This window comes from Coenobita brevimanus, chromosome 15, assembly GCF_032717465.1.
Source record: "Coenobita brevimanus isolate Jiangsu-jjx chromosome 15, ASM3271746v2, whole genome shotgun sequence".
Taxonomy (NCBI): Eukaryota; Metazoa; Arthropoda; class Malacostraca; order Decapoda; family Coenobitidae; genus Coenobita; species Coenobita brevimanus.
This window is the reverse complement of record NC_136968.1, coordinates 33,522,773-33,538,760: the sequence shown is the minus strand read 5'-3', so window position 1 is coordinate 33,538,760 and position 15,988 is coordinate 33,522,773. Positions and strand designations below refer to the sequence as shown.

At 38.8% G+C, this 15,988-nt stretch overlaps 1 protein-coding gene across 2 annotated transcripts in view; it reads right to left on the bottom strand.

Moving 5' to 3' along the window:
* RpL30 (ribosomal protein L30) overlaps positions 1 to 10,379 on the bottom strand; it is a 30,176-nt gene extending 19,797 nt beyond the window's left edge. For both annotated transcript variants that reach the window (XM_080265422.1, XM_080265423.1), the window contains exons 1-2: positions 10,290 to 10,379; positions 2,369 to 2,514 (exon numbers count right to left, since the gene is read on the bottom strand). In XM_080265422.1, the coding sequence (XP_080121548.1) occupies positions 2,369 to 2,514; positions 10,290 to 10,310 (167 nt within the window). In that variant the 5' untranslated portion in view covers positions 10,311 to 10,379. The remainder of the gene's footprint in view (positions 1 to 2,368; positions 2,515 to 10,289) is intronic.
* Positions 10,380 to 15,988: the final 5,609 nt, after the last annotated feature.

Here is a 15,988-nt window from a genome sequence, read left to right as displayed (position 1 = left end):
CGGTACACACACACCCACACCAGGCATGCTGCTCCTTAAGAACCGTTTGCTCTAGCCTCCTCAATGACACCACGGACCAGAAGGGTAGCGTGGCAAGGAGGAAGAGGCATAAAAAATAAAAGAAAAACAAAGCGTGGCAAGGAGGAAGAGGCATAAAAAATAAAAGAAAAACAGGAAGCATGGCCAGGAGGAAGAGGCATAAAAAATAAAAGAACAGGTAGTGTGGCCAGGAGGAAGAGGCATAAAAAATAAAAGAAAAACAGGAAGCATGGCCAGGAGGAAGAGGCATAAAAAATAAAAGAAAAACAGGAAGCGTGGCCAGGAGGAAGAGGCATAAAAAATAAAAACAACAGGTAGCGTGGCCAGGAGGAAGAGGCATAAAAAATAAAAACAACAGGTAGTGTGGCCAGGAGGAAGAGGCATAAAAAATAAAAGTAGAACAGACTTGGGGCCTGAAAATTTTGACCCCCATCAGTATATCTGGGGGAGGGGTGCTGGGGGCTAAAGAGGGCTTGAATCCTGGTGCAGGCTGCTCTCCAAACACCAAATGAGAACTTTAAACCCTGCACCAGGCTGCTCTCCAAACACCAAATGAGAACTTTAAACCCTATCATTACGAACCTAGATTATAACCATTTTATGACTAATTTAGCAACGTTTTGTCTATCTGAAACCACTAAATTTTATATCTTCCTCAACAAATTTCTGTCCCACCAACATCTAAGTGGCTTGCTCAATAAATTACAGTAGTCCATTGGCATTCCTAGCAATATTGAACAATAAATCAAACCCATAATATCAAACAAGATTTGTACCCGAATGCTATTAGAGCTTCCTAAATACAACTTATTGCTGTAGTAGAAAAAATGTATCCTGTCAGACACTGGTATATCACACAAATATTGTCAAATTCTTTATATACTATAGTGATATATGGTAATTAAGGTAAATAAAGCTTCAATACTGTACACAGGCATGGAGGGGGAAAAAAAATAAATAAAACTTCAATACTGTACATACGTATAAAAAAGGGGGGGGAGGGGGGGCATATACAAGCTCAGGTAAGTAAATAAACATCAACATTTTACAAAAAGCCTCTGTACAGTATTTGAAAACCGAGATCTTCCAACTACAAATCAGTACAACTTACGTGCATCATACGTGGTCACTGAGACTCCATAAACCATCACATTGCCAGCACCAGCCAAGCTACCAAACCCAGAGTGACCCAGGATGGCAGCCTGACCGACGCAGCTCACCCACAACAAGGCATAAGTACAACCATTAACTTCAGCTTGGTAGAAAAATGGTATACGCCCAATGGTAGAAATAATGGTAAAAGCCTGGTTACTCACACACCAAATTAAGGCACTGTTATCCAGAACAGAGGAAATCCAATTCTCAGATATTTAATTCTATGCCACACTTGGAGTTTTACTTTTTTCCTATCATTCATCAGTCACATTTCATAGCTGGGTGGCTTCTTGTATGGTAATTCTGTTGGAAATCCCTAGTGAAGTTAAATTTTACCAATTCTCCACATACCAATTTAACTACAGCCCTGGGGATATATTCTTTATTTTCTTCATGCCATCATTTAACAAGCTTCACTTTAGGGCTAACTATGCCGCAGGATTGATAATAAACCCTCTTAATGATGAAGTCTTTCCAAAGTTGAATAAAATCATGTGTTGGCAGCAAGATTAAACTCATGGCAAAACATTCAGATTTAGGTCCCTCATCACTACAACCTCATTACACTACAGTACTGTATTACGATGGAAAAACATATGACGGTTTATTCACGTGTTTATCAGAATTCAATGCAAAGGTTTATACAAGTGCTTATCAGAATTCAATACAAAGGTTTATACACGTGCTTATCAGAATTCAATGCAAACTTGTATGTCCGATACGAAATGGGTGTTCATGAATTTAAACCACAAAAAGGCACTACAAATCAAGCGTACAGTGATTACTAAAGGAAATGGGTAACTGCACCAGGTCCACCGGCTGATATGAAGCAGTTCCTTTCCAACATTAACATTTTGCCAACTAAAAACTACATGAATAGTCTGAATATCCAATTGTAAAAGTGAAATGTTTGGATACCATACCTCGTCATATAATGTGCTAATAGGAAGGCAATTTTTTTTCCTTTTCAAATTATATTATGTTAAGGAGAATGCAGGAACGCCTTACGGTATGGACAACAATCAGGCTTATTACACATTTGTTGACTGCTAACCGTGGGATGCCTTAACAGCTCCACAGAATTGTACATTATGCCTTGTCCAGACCTCCCAGCCATATCAAGGGTATCCGGGAGTCAGGGGTGGTCCATGTGAGGTCCACTTCTCAGTCTCACCTGAGTGACGGGGTGTTGTTGGCAATGATAACCAGTTTGGCCTTCCCTGCACGCAGGCACTTCAGCGTCTGTTTGTAGCCCAACACGTACTTCCCGGATTTCATCACCAACGCCAACCGAGAGTTTATGCTCTCAATGGCCTTTTTCTGGAAGGTAACATAAAAGTTAATTCCAATTTAAAAAAAAAAAAAAAAAAGGGGGGGTGGGGGTGGGGGGGCAGCAAGCTGTACAGTAGGTTTAAAAAAAAAAAAAAGAGAGAGAGAGAGAGAGAGAGAGAGAGAGAGAGATGATAATGCCATCCGGTCCAGTGATGAAATTCATTACCAAACATGACTAAATGGATGCAGATTTTATCTATGACAGTCATTCAAGACACATCTTGCTACATCATGCTTAAGTCAACTAGATGTATCAAATGAGTGCTTAATTTTCATTTAAATGATTTGTAGTTACTTTTAGTCCTCTGAGCCCCGGAACTTCATTTATATCCTTGCCATCTAACAACTTCAAACCTCAAAACACCATAAAAATGTGTAAGCACTGTACTGCAGGACTTAACAGTTCTATAAATAACATTCAAGTATAAAATGCAAAATGTGTTAACATCAAAAATGTACAAGGTGGGTGGGTGTTACAAGCTGTATCTGTCACCGATGAAACCTTATCCTGTGGTTTGTGGGATGTCAGCTGTTGCTCCACATAGTTCTGCCTAGCTTTGGGAGACTGAAAAGAAAATTATTTATATACTGAAGGTGTAGGGTGGGGGATAATCTGGCTAATATCAATACTGGGTAACAAAATTATCAGCCCACCAAATGCTAATAATGCAGACTTGCTGGTCCATTCAACCACATTTTGAGTTTATTTGCCCACACACAGCAGTCCACTAGCCTACAAGCCTTGTGGGCAACAAGAAAGCTTGGGATAGAGTGGCTTTAACAGTGGTTATGGCTACCAATGTGAGCGCTTGCACCCAATGAGTGAATGACGACACGACTGTTAAGTTTTCCGTGAATGCTGGTGCACATCAGGGGTCTTGGACCCCCTAATTTTATCGTGGTACTGTACTTGAAGCCCATGTTACTCCAGAGATGGACTTCTGTGGGAGATGTTGCATGCTCATGATTTGGGGTTGATTGAAGAACGAAAGGGAGGTGGAAGAATGATTTAAGATGTGGAGATATGATATGGGGAACATGGGCTTGAGAGTAAATGCAGATAAAGCAAAGGTGATGGTATCTTGGGTTGGTGTTGGACTGTCAAGAAGAGGGAGAGTGGCCATGTGTGGTTTGCCAAAAGGGCACGGAAGTAATTCCATCTTGTGCAGTGTCTGATACGTGGGTGCATAAGATGTAGTGATATTAGAGGTAGACTGCAGGACAACGCTGATTTCATGTAAGCAGTGTGTGAGAGTGCATGTGGAGGAGATCAAGCATGAGAGGGCTGAACTTGCTAGTGCCTCGAGTGTGTGGAAGAGTTATGTGCTGGAGGTGGGGCTGAAGCTAGCTCTGCAACTTGAGTGAGTGGCTGGAAGTAATTCAGGGAGGTTTTGCCTCTCCTGACATAGAAGGCTGTCTCTCCATAAGGGATTTTTGTATGCAGCATATGTAAAGCAGAATGGTTGAGAACTGAGCAGTTATGGAGGAAGGTATTCATATGCTCAAACGCGGTATGTGCAGAGCGTCTTTGAATACAAGGCCTAGAGGGGCTGGGTTTATGATGAGCTGCGAGGAAGGATAGGACCGAGGTGTATAGGTGTTGTAACAAGAAAGGGTATCGGTAGATGATATGGTCTGGGCACACGGAGAGGATGGAGGCTGACAAATGAATATAGGTGAGAACTGAACATTGGGTGTACAGTAGGGTTGCAGGATGCAGATCGAAAAAGACCTATGATGAGGTCTGAGTGTGAGCTCAGGGATAAGGGACTGAACAGGGAGGCAGCCAGAAATCAAGCAGCATGAACAGCTGCCATTAGGTGACCAAGGTTGTCACATGCAAGCACATTGGAGCCTTTATAAATGAAAGCAAAACAAAAAGTAGTTATGATGTAAGTTACCTGATATATACAAAAAATAACAATATTAAAACTCAAAGTATTATAATGATTAAAAGACATTTGGTGATACATCATCTAGCCACATATCAGCTGTTGACTGGGCCATTGAGATGAAGTGAATACTTGAGCCTGCAATTCCCTCAGTTTTTTTTTGTTGGATCCTTTGGAACTTTTTTCTGATACCCGCCTTATGTACTGTATACTGAGATATTTATCATCAGGTAAAAAGACTAACTTGAATCTATAATGAGTATACAGCTACATTCTCCTTTACAATCTGTAGGCCATTATGTCATGAATTACTCGTCTGAAAACAAGTGTTAATTCAAATTCAGGGATCCTGAGTTGTGAAGAGTAAATCATCTGTTTGCTTGTCACATGAATAACTGGACAATCTGACCCTTCAGGACCCACCACTATCACCATACTCAACCAGAACTCAAACTAGAATGGAGTTGCTGGTGTACGTGATTTTCCTGACAATACATCCCAGGTATGACTTGTGGGCAAAACAGCTAGATAGTGTGGACTAAATAACCAGACCCCTAGTAGACCCCTTCAATATACAAGGGATTTCCTACACTGAGCACAAATATCTAGTAGCAGCAAGAACTGAATGAAAAGTCATCCAGATTCAAAGTTGAAACAAAACATGTATGGCCTTTAACCGGCACAGATATGGCCACAATGAGCCACCCTGCTTCTTAAGGCCTTTAGTTACTCTTACCTCCACAATGGCACCAGCGCACCACATAGGCAGCGTGGCATGGCGCAGGAGGCATAAGGTTTACAGCAAATTGGTCCCTTAGTGAATTCACCCCACTGAGTACAAAGAGGCAAATGGACGACCTTATACACGAAATGAAGACTACAAAACTAAGAAAATTATGGCGGTGAATGGCAAATTTGGATGAGAATATTGTGGGCCATAACCACTGGCCTGAACTCACCATGGGACTTATGTACTAAGGTGTGTGTATATATATATATATATATATATATATATATATTACTCTACAATCAAAAGTTCAAAATACCTGCTGGAAGTTTAAATGGAAAGTAGTCCTCAGTGTAAAGGATACATTCTAAAATATCAACTTCCAACAAACAACTGCTGCTGTGAATCTGAAGAAACTGGCAAACAAGCTTAACACAAAATGAATTTATTAGGCAATCTTACTTTAATTTATGGAAGGTTCACCTGCAAAAAATGTCAAAAGGGATAGTCAATGACTAAAGGACCACTTGCAAGATCTTTGGCACCCAAGAAATTTTCCAGAGTATCAAATGTTTCAATACTGTTAACCTTTAGTGGAGATATATTAGTCTGCAGCAGTACTTTTATCATTCTAACATTAACTGACAGGGAGAACCTTAAACTTTTAACAGACATTCATAAAATGCCAACAGTTTGAAATCTTATCAGCCTTCATTCCTGACAAAGTAATAACACTGATCAATTTTCAATTCAAAATCTTGCCTAAAATGGGGTGCTTACTGTCGTCTTTACTCAAATATTCACAGATGTCCAGGAAGAGACTTACACCTGTAAGCCTCATCTCGATTTTGTGACTTAAAATTTAGTTAAAGAAAATGGGACCTTGTGTTTGGTGCACATTCTCTTCTTAGGTGTATTTCATCACAGTTTTTTAAGCGGATTCCAAACTTGAACTTTTGGGGGACAAATTTTTTAAGAAGTTAGGGTATGGTATAATAAATAGGTTAGTTGACAATAAGAATCAGTTTAGTTAATAATAATTAAGCATTGCAGAACAATTATTTCCTTGCTCCATGCATTGCTAAATACAGCTATGGCGGATAAAGGAAGCGTGCCACCATCAAACCACATTCCTGACAGAAATCCACTCGTTACAGCAGTGTTTAAAGCAACGCCACTGAGCAGAGCTGCCACAAATGCTTATGGTGGCATAACCTAGATTTTGGATCTTTTGTGTTTATAGCTTAGATTCCGTAGGGAAGAGTAAAGTGATGGTCTCTGAAAGAGGTGAAGTCAGTGAATGTACAGCAAGGTTGGATGGTGAGGAATTGGAAAATGCGAGTACGTTTAAGTACTTGGGTAGTGTGATGAGTAAGGATGGAGATTTAGAGGGTGAAGTGCTTGAAAGGGTACAGCAGGGAAGAAAGGTTGCAGGTTCTTTGAAAGCAGTGATAAGAAACAGGGAAGTGAGCATGGAAGTGAAAAAGTTACTACATGACAGTGTATTGTGATACCAACTCTAACGTACAGAAGTGAAGCTTGGACGTTGTTGGAAGGACACAAGTCAAGAGTGAGAGCAGTGGAAAGGAGTTATTTAAGAGGAGCCTGTGGAGTCACATGGAGAGAGAGGCTGACGAATGAGGATATAAAGGAGCGTTGTGGTGTGGATGTGGATGTGATAGGAAGCGTTATGAGGAACACACTGAAATGGAGGGTGAAAGACTGACAAAGAGAGTATGTGAGTGAGGTGGAGGGGAGAAGAGAGAGGGGGAGGCCGAGGATGAGATGGAGAGGTGTATGAGAGAGGGGGGTGTGAGTTGGGAGCAGGGCAGTGAAATGGCGGGGGACAGGACAACGTGGAGGCGATTTGTTTGTGGCCACCCCAAGCGGGATTGAGGCGTCTGGTAATAGATAGATAGATAGCTTACTTAAATACAATACAGATTATTTGTTATTAACCTAATTATACCTAACTTTTAAAAATTTCCACCCAATTTCAGGTCAAATTTGGAATCTGCTTAAAAAACCATGTTAGCAACGAAATTTACAAAAAAATATGGGAGAAAGTGCACCAAACAAAATATCCAGAAAGTGTGCAAGATCAATGTATGAAAGGAAGAATCTACATATAAGAATGTAAATAATACAGCAACGGCTAAAACAACTGCAGTTAAATAAAATAAAATATATAGGGAACTGTCATGAACTTTTTCAACTTTGTTGAAAAGCTGTTTCCAGTGATACTCCTAAAACAGAAAAGCATGAAGATTCCAGAAACACGAATTAACATCAACCCAGGGCTGATATATATGAGGTGGTTTGGCCATGTGGAGAGGATGGAGGGAGAAAGACTGACAAAGAGAGTATATGAGTGAGGTGGAGGGGGGAAGATAAAGGGGGAGGCCGAGGATGAGATGGAGGGATGGGGTGGAGAGGTATACGAGAGAGGGGGGTGTGAGTTGGGAGCAGGGCAGTGAAATGGCGGGGGACAGGACAACATGGAGGCGATTTGTTTGTGGCCACCCCAAGCGGGATTGAGGCGTCTGGCAATAGATAGATAGATATTCAGGATCTGCAAATAAGTCTAGGCAATTTTAGATCTGTTCACACAATTGTACTCAACTTCACCTATGATCACACCGACATTTTCAAGCAATAGCATTCCAAAAGCAATGAATGCAATCAAAGGTGGTTATGAAGTTGTCCACAATATCCCAGCATGTGAATAGCAAATGCTGCCTTGCAAGCGAGATAAAGGATTGTTGTCCTCTGTACTGAGCTCTAATGATAGCATGAATACCATAGCAATAACTACTAAACTACACTCATGACAAAAAACAGTGAAAAAGCTTGTGGGCTCTACTACAACCCTCAAATGAGGCTGTGGATATGACTCTGCAAACCCCTAACTCTTAAATACGTTTCTTGCATTATTTAAAGCAAAATAACACAGTAAAAAACTGGTCAACTTAACATCCAATATATATGCTATCCTTGCCATTAAATATTTAATCTGTTAATACATGGAGTTATGCAGTGTGTATGGAAAGTTCTAATTAGCAAGGTTTTATGGCAACATCTGATTTGCTCTAGCCTAGCAGAAATGTTTCTTGCTCTTTTTAGGACAGTTAGGTGCTGATGGAGGCAAGTTTTCATGTTTCAAAATTTAACGCCATGCTACACCACTACTGAATCAGCAGCAGAGATGGCAAAGTTTGGTGCTCCTCAAACAAAAAACTTTTTTAACGCCACTTTTCTTTTTATTAAAAAAAAAAAAAAAAAAAAAAAAAAACTACTGGTGACCTCCATTAATACAAAATCAATAACAGTTTGCCCTAACAGCTGTAGGTTGAAATTTGGGGGGAGAACTCTAGGTAACAATGAGACAAATGTAGAATTCCCATTAATGACTGATGAATATTTTTTTGAAAAGACTACATTTTATACTTGTGTAATCATTTGACACTGAAAACCCACGAAAATTTATAAGACCAACAACGTTACATTTACCAGTGCCAGCAGTAGCAGCATCCTGAAAAGTTGATTCAGACCAACAGCCCATTCGTCCCCAAGTCATTCTAGTTAGGTAGGGTTAAGTTGTTAGTACTGAACGACTGGGGACGGATTGACTTAGGGGCCGATCAATCTCAAAGCACAACATGGTGGAATGTCATTTGCTGTGTGTAAAACAGATGAAGTTCTATATTCATTTCCAAATTTTGTGTACTAAGACAATACTGCACTATGTGCATGGCAGCTTCCCTACATTTTCGTTTAGTCTTGCCACCATAAGGTAGTTTTCATTTCAAAATTGTTCAACATGCCAGATAAAAAAAATTAATAAAGCAGAAAATTGTTTTCCAAGCCATAAGGACCAAGAATTTTACACAAAATTTCTGCTAGCTACTTGCCTGACCAGCTAAACTGGCTAAAACAATAATTATGCACAAAAAATTGCACGGTAATGAAATAAAGCATGAGCGTGAAACATGGTATACTACCTGAAAATCTTTCATCCAAAAATGACTGAATACTACCTAAATAAATGCCAAGAAATTATATTATTGCATATGAAGTAATTCAAAAAAGAAATGCTTAAAAATGTCCTTGTGTGATCACAGCCTTTGGGGACACCATAACAGGATGGGTTTTAAAAAAAAAAAAAAAAAAAAAAAAAAAAAAAAAATGCTGTTTCAGACAAAACTATATTTTCCAGACGGTCTTTCCTGTTTCAGATGCATCTAACCTTCATTTCTACCAGAAATTAGTAGTTTCTTTGACAATATTTCAACCCCCATTAATCTCAAAACCCCTCTAAAGTGGGGAAAGCTTTGAAGATCAGGTAAAATGAGGGGTTAAATAATTAGTAACCAGAAAAACTACAAACTCCAGGAAAGAATGAAGCTGAAAATTTATCTAAAACAATGAAAAAAAACAGCTGTTGACCTAAAATCACATAAGCATAATAAATTCAACCAAACAAAATATACTCCACCCTAACCTAGAGAAACTGGAGGTGTTGTCCAAAAGTGAAATAATACCGAATAAAATTATAGAAGCAGCTATCAGACTTCAAAGTTGAAATAATTTAAGTGGGAGTCTTCTTCGGCCCATTACATATGAAAGGCCATCCTTCAAATAAAAAGCTGAAAACATTACTGAAATTTAAGTAACCAAACACAAGCAATTTTTTTCTACAAATTCAATGACACCCTCTATGCAACTAGTGGAGATAAGCGGTTTCAAAGGCAGACATTGCTACCCTAATAAAATGCATATCAACCGGAACGAACATCGTCAGCCCCTAAAACTGTATCAAAATGTTATTGAAACAGTAAATACTAACAACTTACTGGAAATTGACTAACTTTTCTAAGGATACAAGTCCAGTCGCAGAGCCCATGAAACTACCCCCCACCCCACACCCCAGAAAAAAAAACTTCCCGAACTCACCACTCGCCGGCACCCACCAATGTCCATTAATTTCATCCCAAAATTCCAAATGTTATCCAAGGACACGATGCAATAATATAATATGGGCCGATCAATTATTCATACGCCATACATAAAAGACGAAATATTATCCGCCGCTACTGAACTGGCTCACGTGGTCCCTGACAAAAACACAAGTCGATTTTACTTACGGATTTCTTCGTAGGTGCCATGGCTGCCTGGGTGATTTTACGTCAATCTGGGGAGAACATGGTCCTACGTCAATACAAGTTGATAAATACCTGATGTGTGCACATATTTACAAGCTAATGGACAAAATAATGAGGAGGCAAAGACATCACACCTACACTCCACAGCGGCTGGTGAGTGAAAGAGTGAGAGTTTGGTTGGCGTTGATGTGGTAAGTACCGGTAAATATTTCCCGTACTCAAAAGTAAGAAGTTACTATTTTTTCCCTATCTGAGATGTTAGAAAGGTTTGGATTATATTAAACGATTTTTGTAGGTATGTATATTTTCTTAAATGACCATATTTCCATATCGTTGTTTCTACTCTTTGGATATATTTTTCGTACAACTGTGGAGCATTTATTACACCAACAACTATTCACAGCATTTTTCATATTTATCTACTTATTTATTCACATCAAAGTGTCAGTTCTTTAGCTTCCTTTACAATTTCTCCCACCAGCCACCTCCCATCTTCACTCACATGTACAGACCCCTTTTCACTATTATCAACCTCTACTCTGCTATATCTTCACCTCTCTCTTCAACCCTTGTATGACTTGCCTGTTGCGATTCTTAACACTAATCTTCCTCTGATTTTTTATTTCTCCCATGCCCTTTTTCCTGATCCACGAATACTTTAGTCCTTGTCAGTGCTCTCTATATTATCTAACCAGGCATATTCGAGGGTGGCCAGGCATATTTCAGGAAGGGGCCACTGGTTCCTATGCCATGTTGGCTGCAGAATGTGAACCCAGTGGACTGTAGCCACTTTCCTTTGCTGTGCCAATCAACTTTCTACTTTGTACATTTACTTCTTTTTCTTTCCCTGTGCCAATCTACTTTACACTTCCCCTGAAATTTCTTACCTCCACTTTTATTATGTACTGCATCGTGGTGTGTTTAATCTCTCTATTCACCAGCACATCATCAGGAAGTCATCTTTTCTCTGCATTTACATTACTTTCAAAACACACAATTATTCAGAAGACCCTGTATTAATTTATAATGCTCCAGCTCTGTTTTAGCAGGCAACACAGCATCATCCACATACACCTTTCCAAAGATACTCTACCTTTCTTCATCCACATAATTCATTTTTTCATTCATCCATCATCCAATCCTACATTGCCCCACTAAAAATGTAGAAGCCCAGGGCTAGGCAAGTTGGTCCTGACGTTTAAGCTGAGAGTGACCAGCCTCACTCATCCTTGAGTGGCAGTACATGAGCAATAAACCCCAATCACCCCTTGGATATAAACCTTCACCAGCTGAATCCGATTGGAGCGCCATAATTACTCAACCACCAGGCACCAAAATTGGTTATATGGTTACCACCCAGCACAGTAAATCGTTTCCTCGTGTACAGGAATCCATTTGGCTGGTCACTCAGTGTAGAGTCACCCACAGACAGATGGAAGAGGAAAGAATGAAGGAAAGAAAGACAGAAGAGGATGGAAGGAAAGAAGGATGGAGGAGAGGAAAGGGCAGGCACCCAAGACCAAAGATAATCCATCCTTCTTCATCCACATATACCAGACCAAAGATACTCCATCCTTCTTCAACCACATAGATAAGATACTCCACCTTTCTTCATCCACATAAATAGTATGAAAGATACTCCACCTTTCATCCACATAAACCAAACCAAAGATAATCCATCCATCTTTATCTCCCCCTCCACGCACAACTTACATTTGGAGGTCATAAAACTAAATTGTGATGTAAATGCAAATGGGTGTGTAAAAGATCACACAGCCTAGTAGACGAGAGGAGTACTCAGCTCAGAGGTCATGTGATGCGTTTTCTTGCAGTGGCACTGATATAACCAGTCAGTTCTGCTGCCAGGTTACACAAATGTCCCTCAGCTTCTTCCCTATCCCCCAAAAGGAGGATGGTGGGCTCCAGGAGGAGGGCAACTTCAGCCTGCAGTCCAGTGGGTTCACATTCAGATGAGCCTGGCATTGCAACTACTGTACTACTACGACTACTACTATCACCACCACCACCACCACCACCACCACCACTACTACTACTACTACCACTACCACTAGGCTACACCATGTGGGCCCAAAACTCCAAGAGTGAGTCCCAGTTTGACGTGATTTTTTTTTTTCTTTTTTTACATATTAACAACTCCCTAATTTTTATGGAACACCTGTAATTGCTGGGTGTGATCAGCCTACATCTTCATTACAGAGTGAAGTCAGGAATGATACATGTAGGGCACATCATCATCATTACATGCATTAAAATAGAAAAATAATAAAATAAAAAATAAATATAATACAGTTTATCCAGACCTTCAAACTCTGAATTTTACCCCCTTCAATACAATAACCTTTTTCAATTTACCTGTCAGTCCAATGTCTCTAGAAATTTTAATTCAGTGTCATACACATTTTTTCAAAACCGAAGACATTATATAAGGCATGATGGTGGAGGTCAGGGTGGTAGGGAAGAGATATTTGTGGCCACCCCTTATGAGACTGTGGCATCTGGCAATTGATAGACAGACTAGATAGATAAAGTGTTAGGAGGTTCATCTAGGCAGTGTAATGTATTATTGCCAGTTAGCAGTAAAAAAAAAAAAAAAAAAAAAAAAAAAAAAATCACACTATATCGAGTATATATTACAGACCTACCCTCTCTCACAACAGGAGATATGTAACTGAAATGGAACACAGTATGCTTTCCAAGTTTATTATAGCTACACACACATGCAGCTCCTCTCACTTTCACTCTGTTTAGTACCCAAGGTCACTCAAGGTGGAATGCTTAGTGGACAGTTTGTTTGGCTTGGTGTGAAGGGAATAGACAGAAGATAGATGGATAGGTAAGATGATGAAACAGATACGAAGAGGATAGATGGAAGATAGATGGATAGGTAGGATGAAATGGATAAATATGAAGACGAGAGATACAAACAGATGAATAAAAAGACAGAATGACGGATATGCAGATGAGTGTGGTACAGGACAGACAGATTGACAAAATGATGAAATGGGTAGATCAAGAGTGGGGAGGACAAACACAACAGACAGACAGAGATGATGATGAGGACTGATGTAACGTGGACATGGTGACGTTGAAGGAAGTGGAGAGAGGTGTGGTCTGATTGTAGGTCATATTTCAATTGGCACAGGAAGCTTTGTGGCAACATTTAATTACTAATATATTTTCCATGGCATTCCTTAATCTTTTTGCATTATTTTTTTCATATTAATAACATCAATAACATAGAAGAGGAAATTCAGGTGTGACATATCTTAGTTTTCAGATTAATTCTCCCTATGCAAATTATTTGCCATACTATACCTTCACATTTCTTTGTATGTTAATTATATCACTTTAGTATCAACCTAATTTGCATACATACAAGAGGATACTGAGCTGTCATATGCAGAATCAATTGCTAAAGTTGAAAAGTGTCACAAAATCTCCCGAACCATCTGAAATATGAGCCTGTGTTGTGGATGTGGATTGACATGTTAAACTCTTGAATCCAGTGATGTATTTTTTAGCTTATTCTTCCTGTCCTCAGAGGATTTATGTTCAGCTCAGGAGAGACTTTTCTAACTGGAAGGCTGGTTTACTGTTGAAGTGCTCAATAAGGCTGAATAAAATATGAAAACAGCAAGAATAAAATAAAAACTGTCACCACATTGAAGGACGAGGAAGAATGCAAGAAGAAGAAGTAAGTCTGGATCCAAGTATGAGGGATAAAACATTAAGAAATCTGTTAAGTGAAAGGCAAAAGCAACTTTAAATACTGAAAGAGTTAGGAGAAAGGTAAATGTAATACTGGTATATTTATATGTTATAATGCAAAGTAAAATATAAGACACGGGATATGTTTTACAAATACAGTAAAAGTATAATGTTTCTGGAGAGCTTCTGCATATACAGTTTAACCATCATCCATGAAATTTCTGGGAAAAAAGAAAAACACACTTCACTTCAGCCTCCCAGACGATTGTACACCACTGCTCTCAATTACCTTGTGCAGTCCCCCACAGCTCCACATTTACTGGTTTCAAGTTTCAATGGAATATCTTTGAATATGCAAACTTTTAAAAATATTTACTCAGTCACCAAGATTCTGTATCATGTTTCCTACAATGTCAGGCCACCTACCTGGAGGAGAAAAAAAAAAATACATTGCTAAAATTTCAATACTGCCTCTAAATGTTGAACTGGAGGAACTGACCTTACTACATAAAAAAATTATTTCACTCATATACCATCACTAATAATGCAAACTTGATGTACAATACAATAAACTGCAATATTGTTCTGAGCTATAGTATTGTCAATGCTTGCTTACCAAGTGTTGTTTTAGTAACAGCTTTTAATTTTTGTGAGAATCATTATTACTATGTATCTATTTCAACTTCTAATATACGAGGTAGAGACAGCATGCTCATTACCCATACGATTTCCATAAATATATCGAGTACTAAATATACAATTAATGCATGAACTACCTTTAAATACTGTATGTGAAAGAATAAATAATAACATGATTTGTGTATTATCAGTTCAGATATACACTGTGTTGTTTTAACAGTAACTATCTTTGTAACTGTACCATACAGAAAGTGGTTACAAGTTTCAGTATAAGTATTAATGATAAATAGTTTTACAGTGTGGGACAAAGTTATACAGACTGTTGTTAAGTATGTAAATAAACACCATATGAGTATTATAGCTGGAGTATGTATGTATATATGCCATAAGGCTAACCTGAACACATTCCTTGATATACATGCTGCTGTTTATGTTCAAGCCATGTTTGAAAGTTCCTAAATGTTAGCACATCCACACAACCAAGGGATATCACTTTGCCATCAGTGACCTGTCCCTCTACCCACGCTTGGTACAGTAAGAGAGGCATGTGAAGGGTGTAGGCAAAGAATGAGATGGCTTAAGGTAGGGGATGTGATAACCTGTTCATAGCCTTGCATGGAAGATTATGAGTATGTTGGGAGGTACCTTTCATACAGGGAGTTACTGACCATTCATCTGCTATAAATGAGCCTTAAAATGTATGGCCACACAACTATGCACTCTAGTACTGATGAAGTATTACTCATTATATATCTAAGAAGGCATAATATTTACTGGGAGAATATCAATACACCACCTGACACTACACAGGGATCAGTCAGAAGCAATCATCATCATCATCATCATCACCAATATCATCATCATCACCATCATTATCATTGTCAACCTAAATATTTATCCCATCTAAGACGTGGCAATGATAAAGCAGCTATCACATATACACTTTACGTTACACAAACTGCATGTGATCTTGGTAAATTCATGTCTTCTCCAATTTCCTCTTTTTGAATGCAGAATATCAAATTACTTGGCTGAATACACAGAAAGTTCAGATATGTATCACTCTTGCTATCACCAGATGATTTTAGTTTGCCTGGGAGCAACTAATTCATCTGCTTGGTAGTCAGAACATCAAGAAAACATAATTATTATGGTAAAAAATACGATGAAGGAAAAAACATTAAATGGACGGAAAAAATTTCATGACATGATAAAAATTTTCATAATGAAAGAAAGATATAATAATGAAAATGAAAATATACAGACCTCTTGGCAAAACTCTTTCAAATGCCATTATCCTGTTCACTACAAGT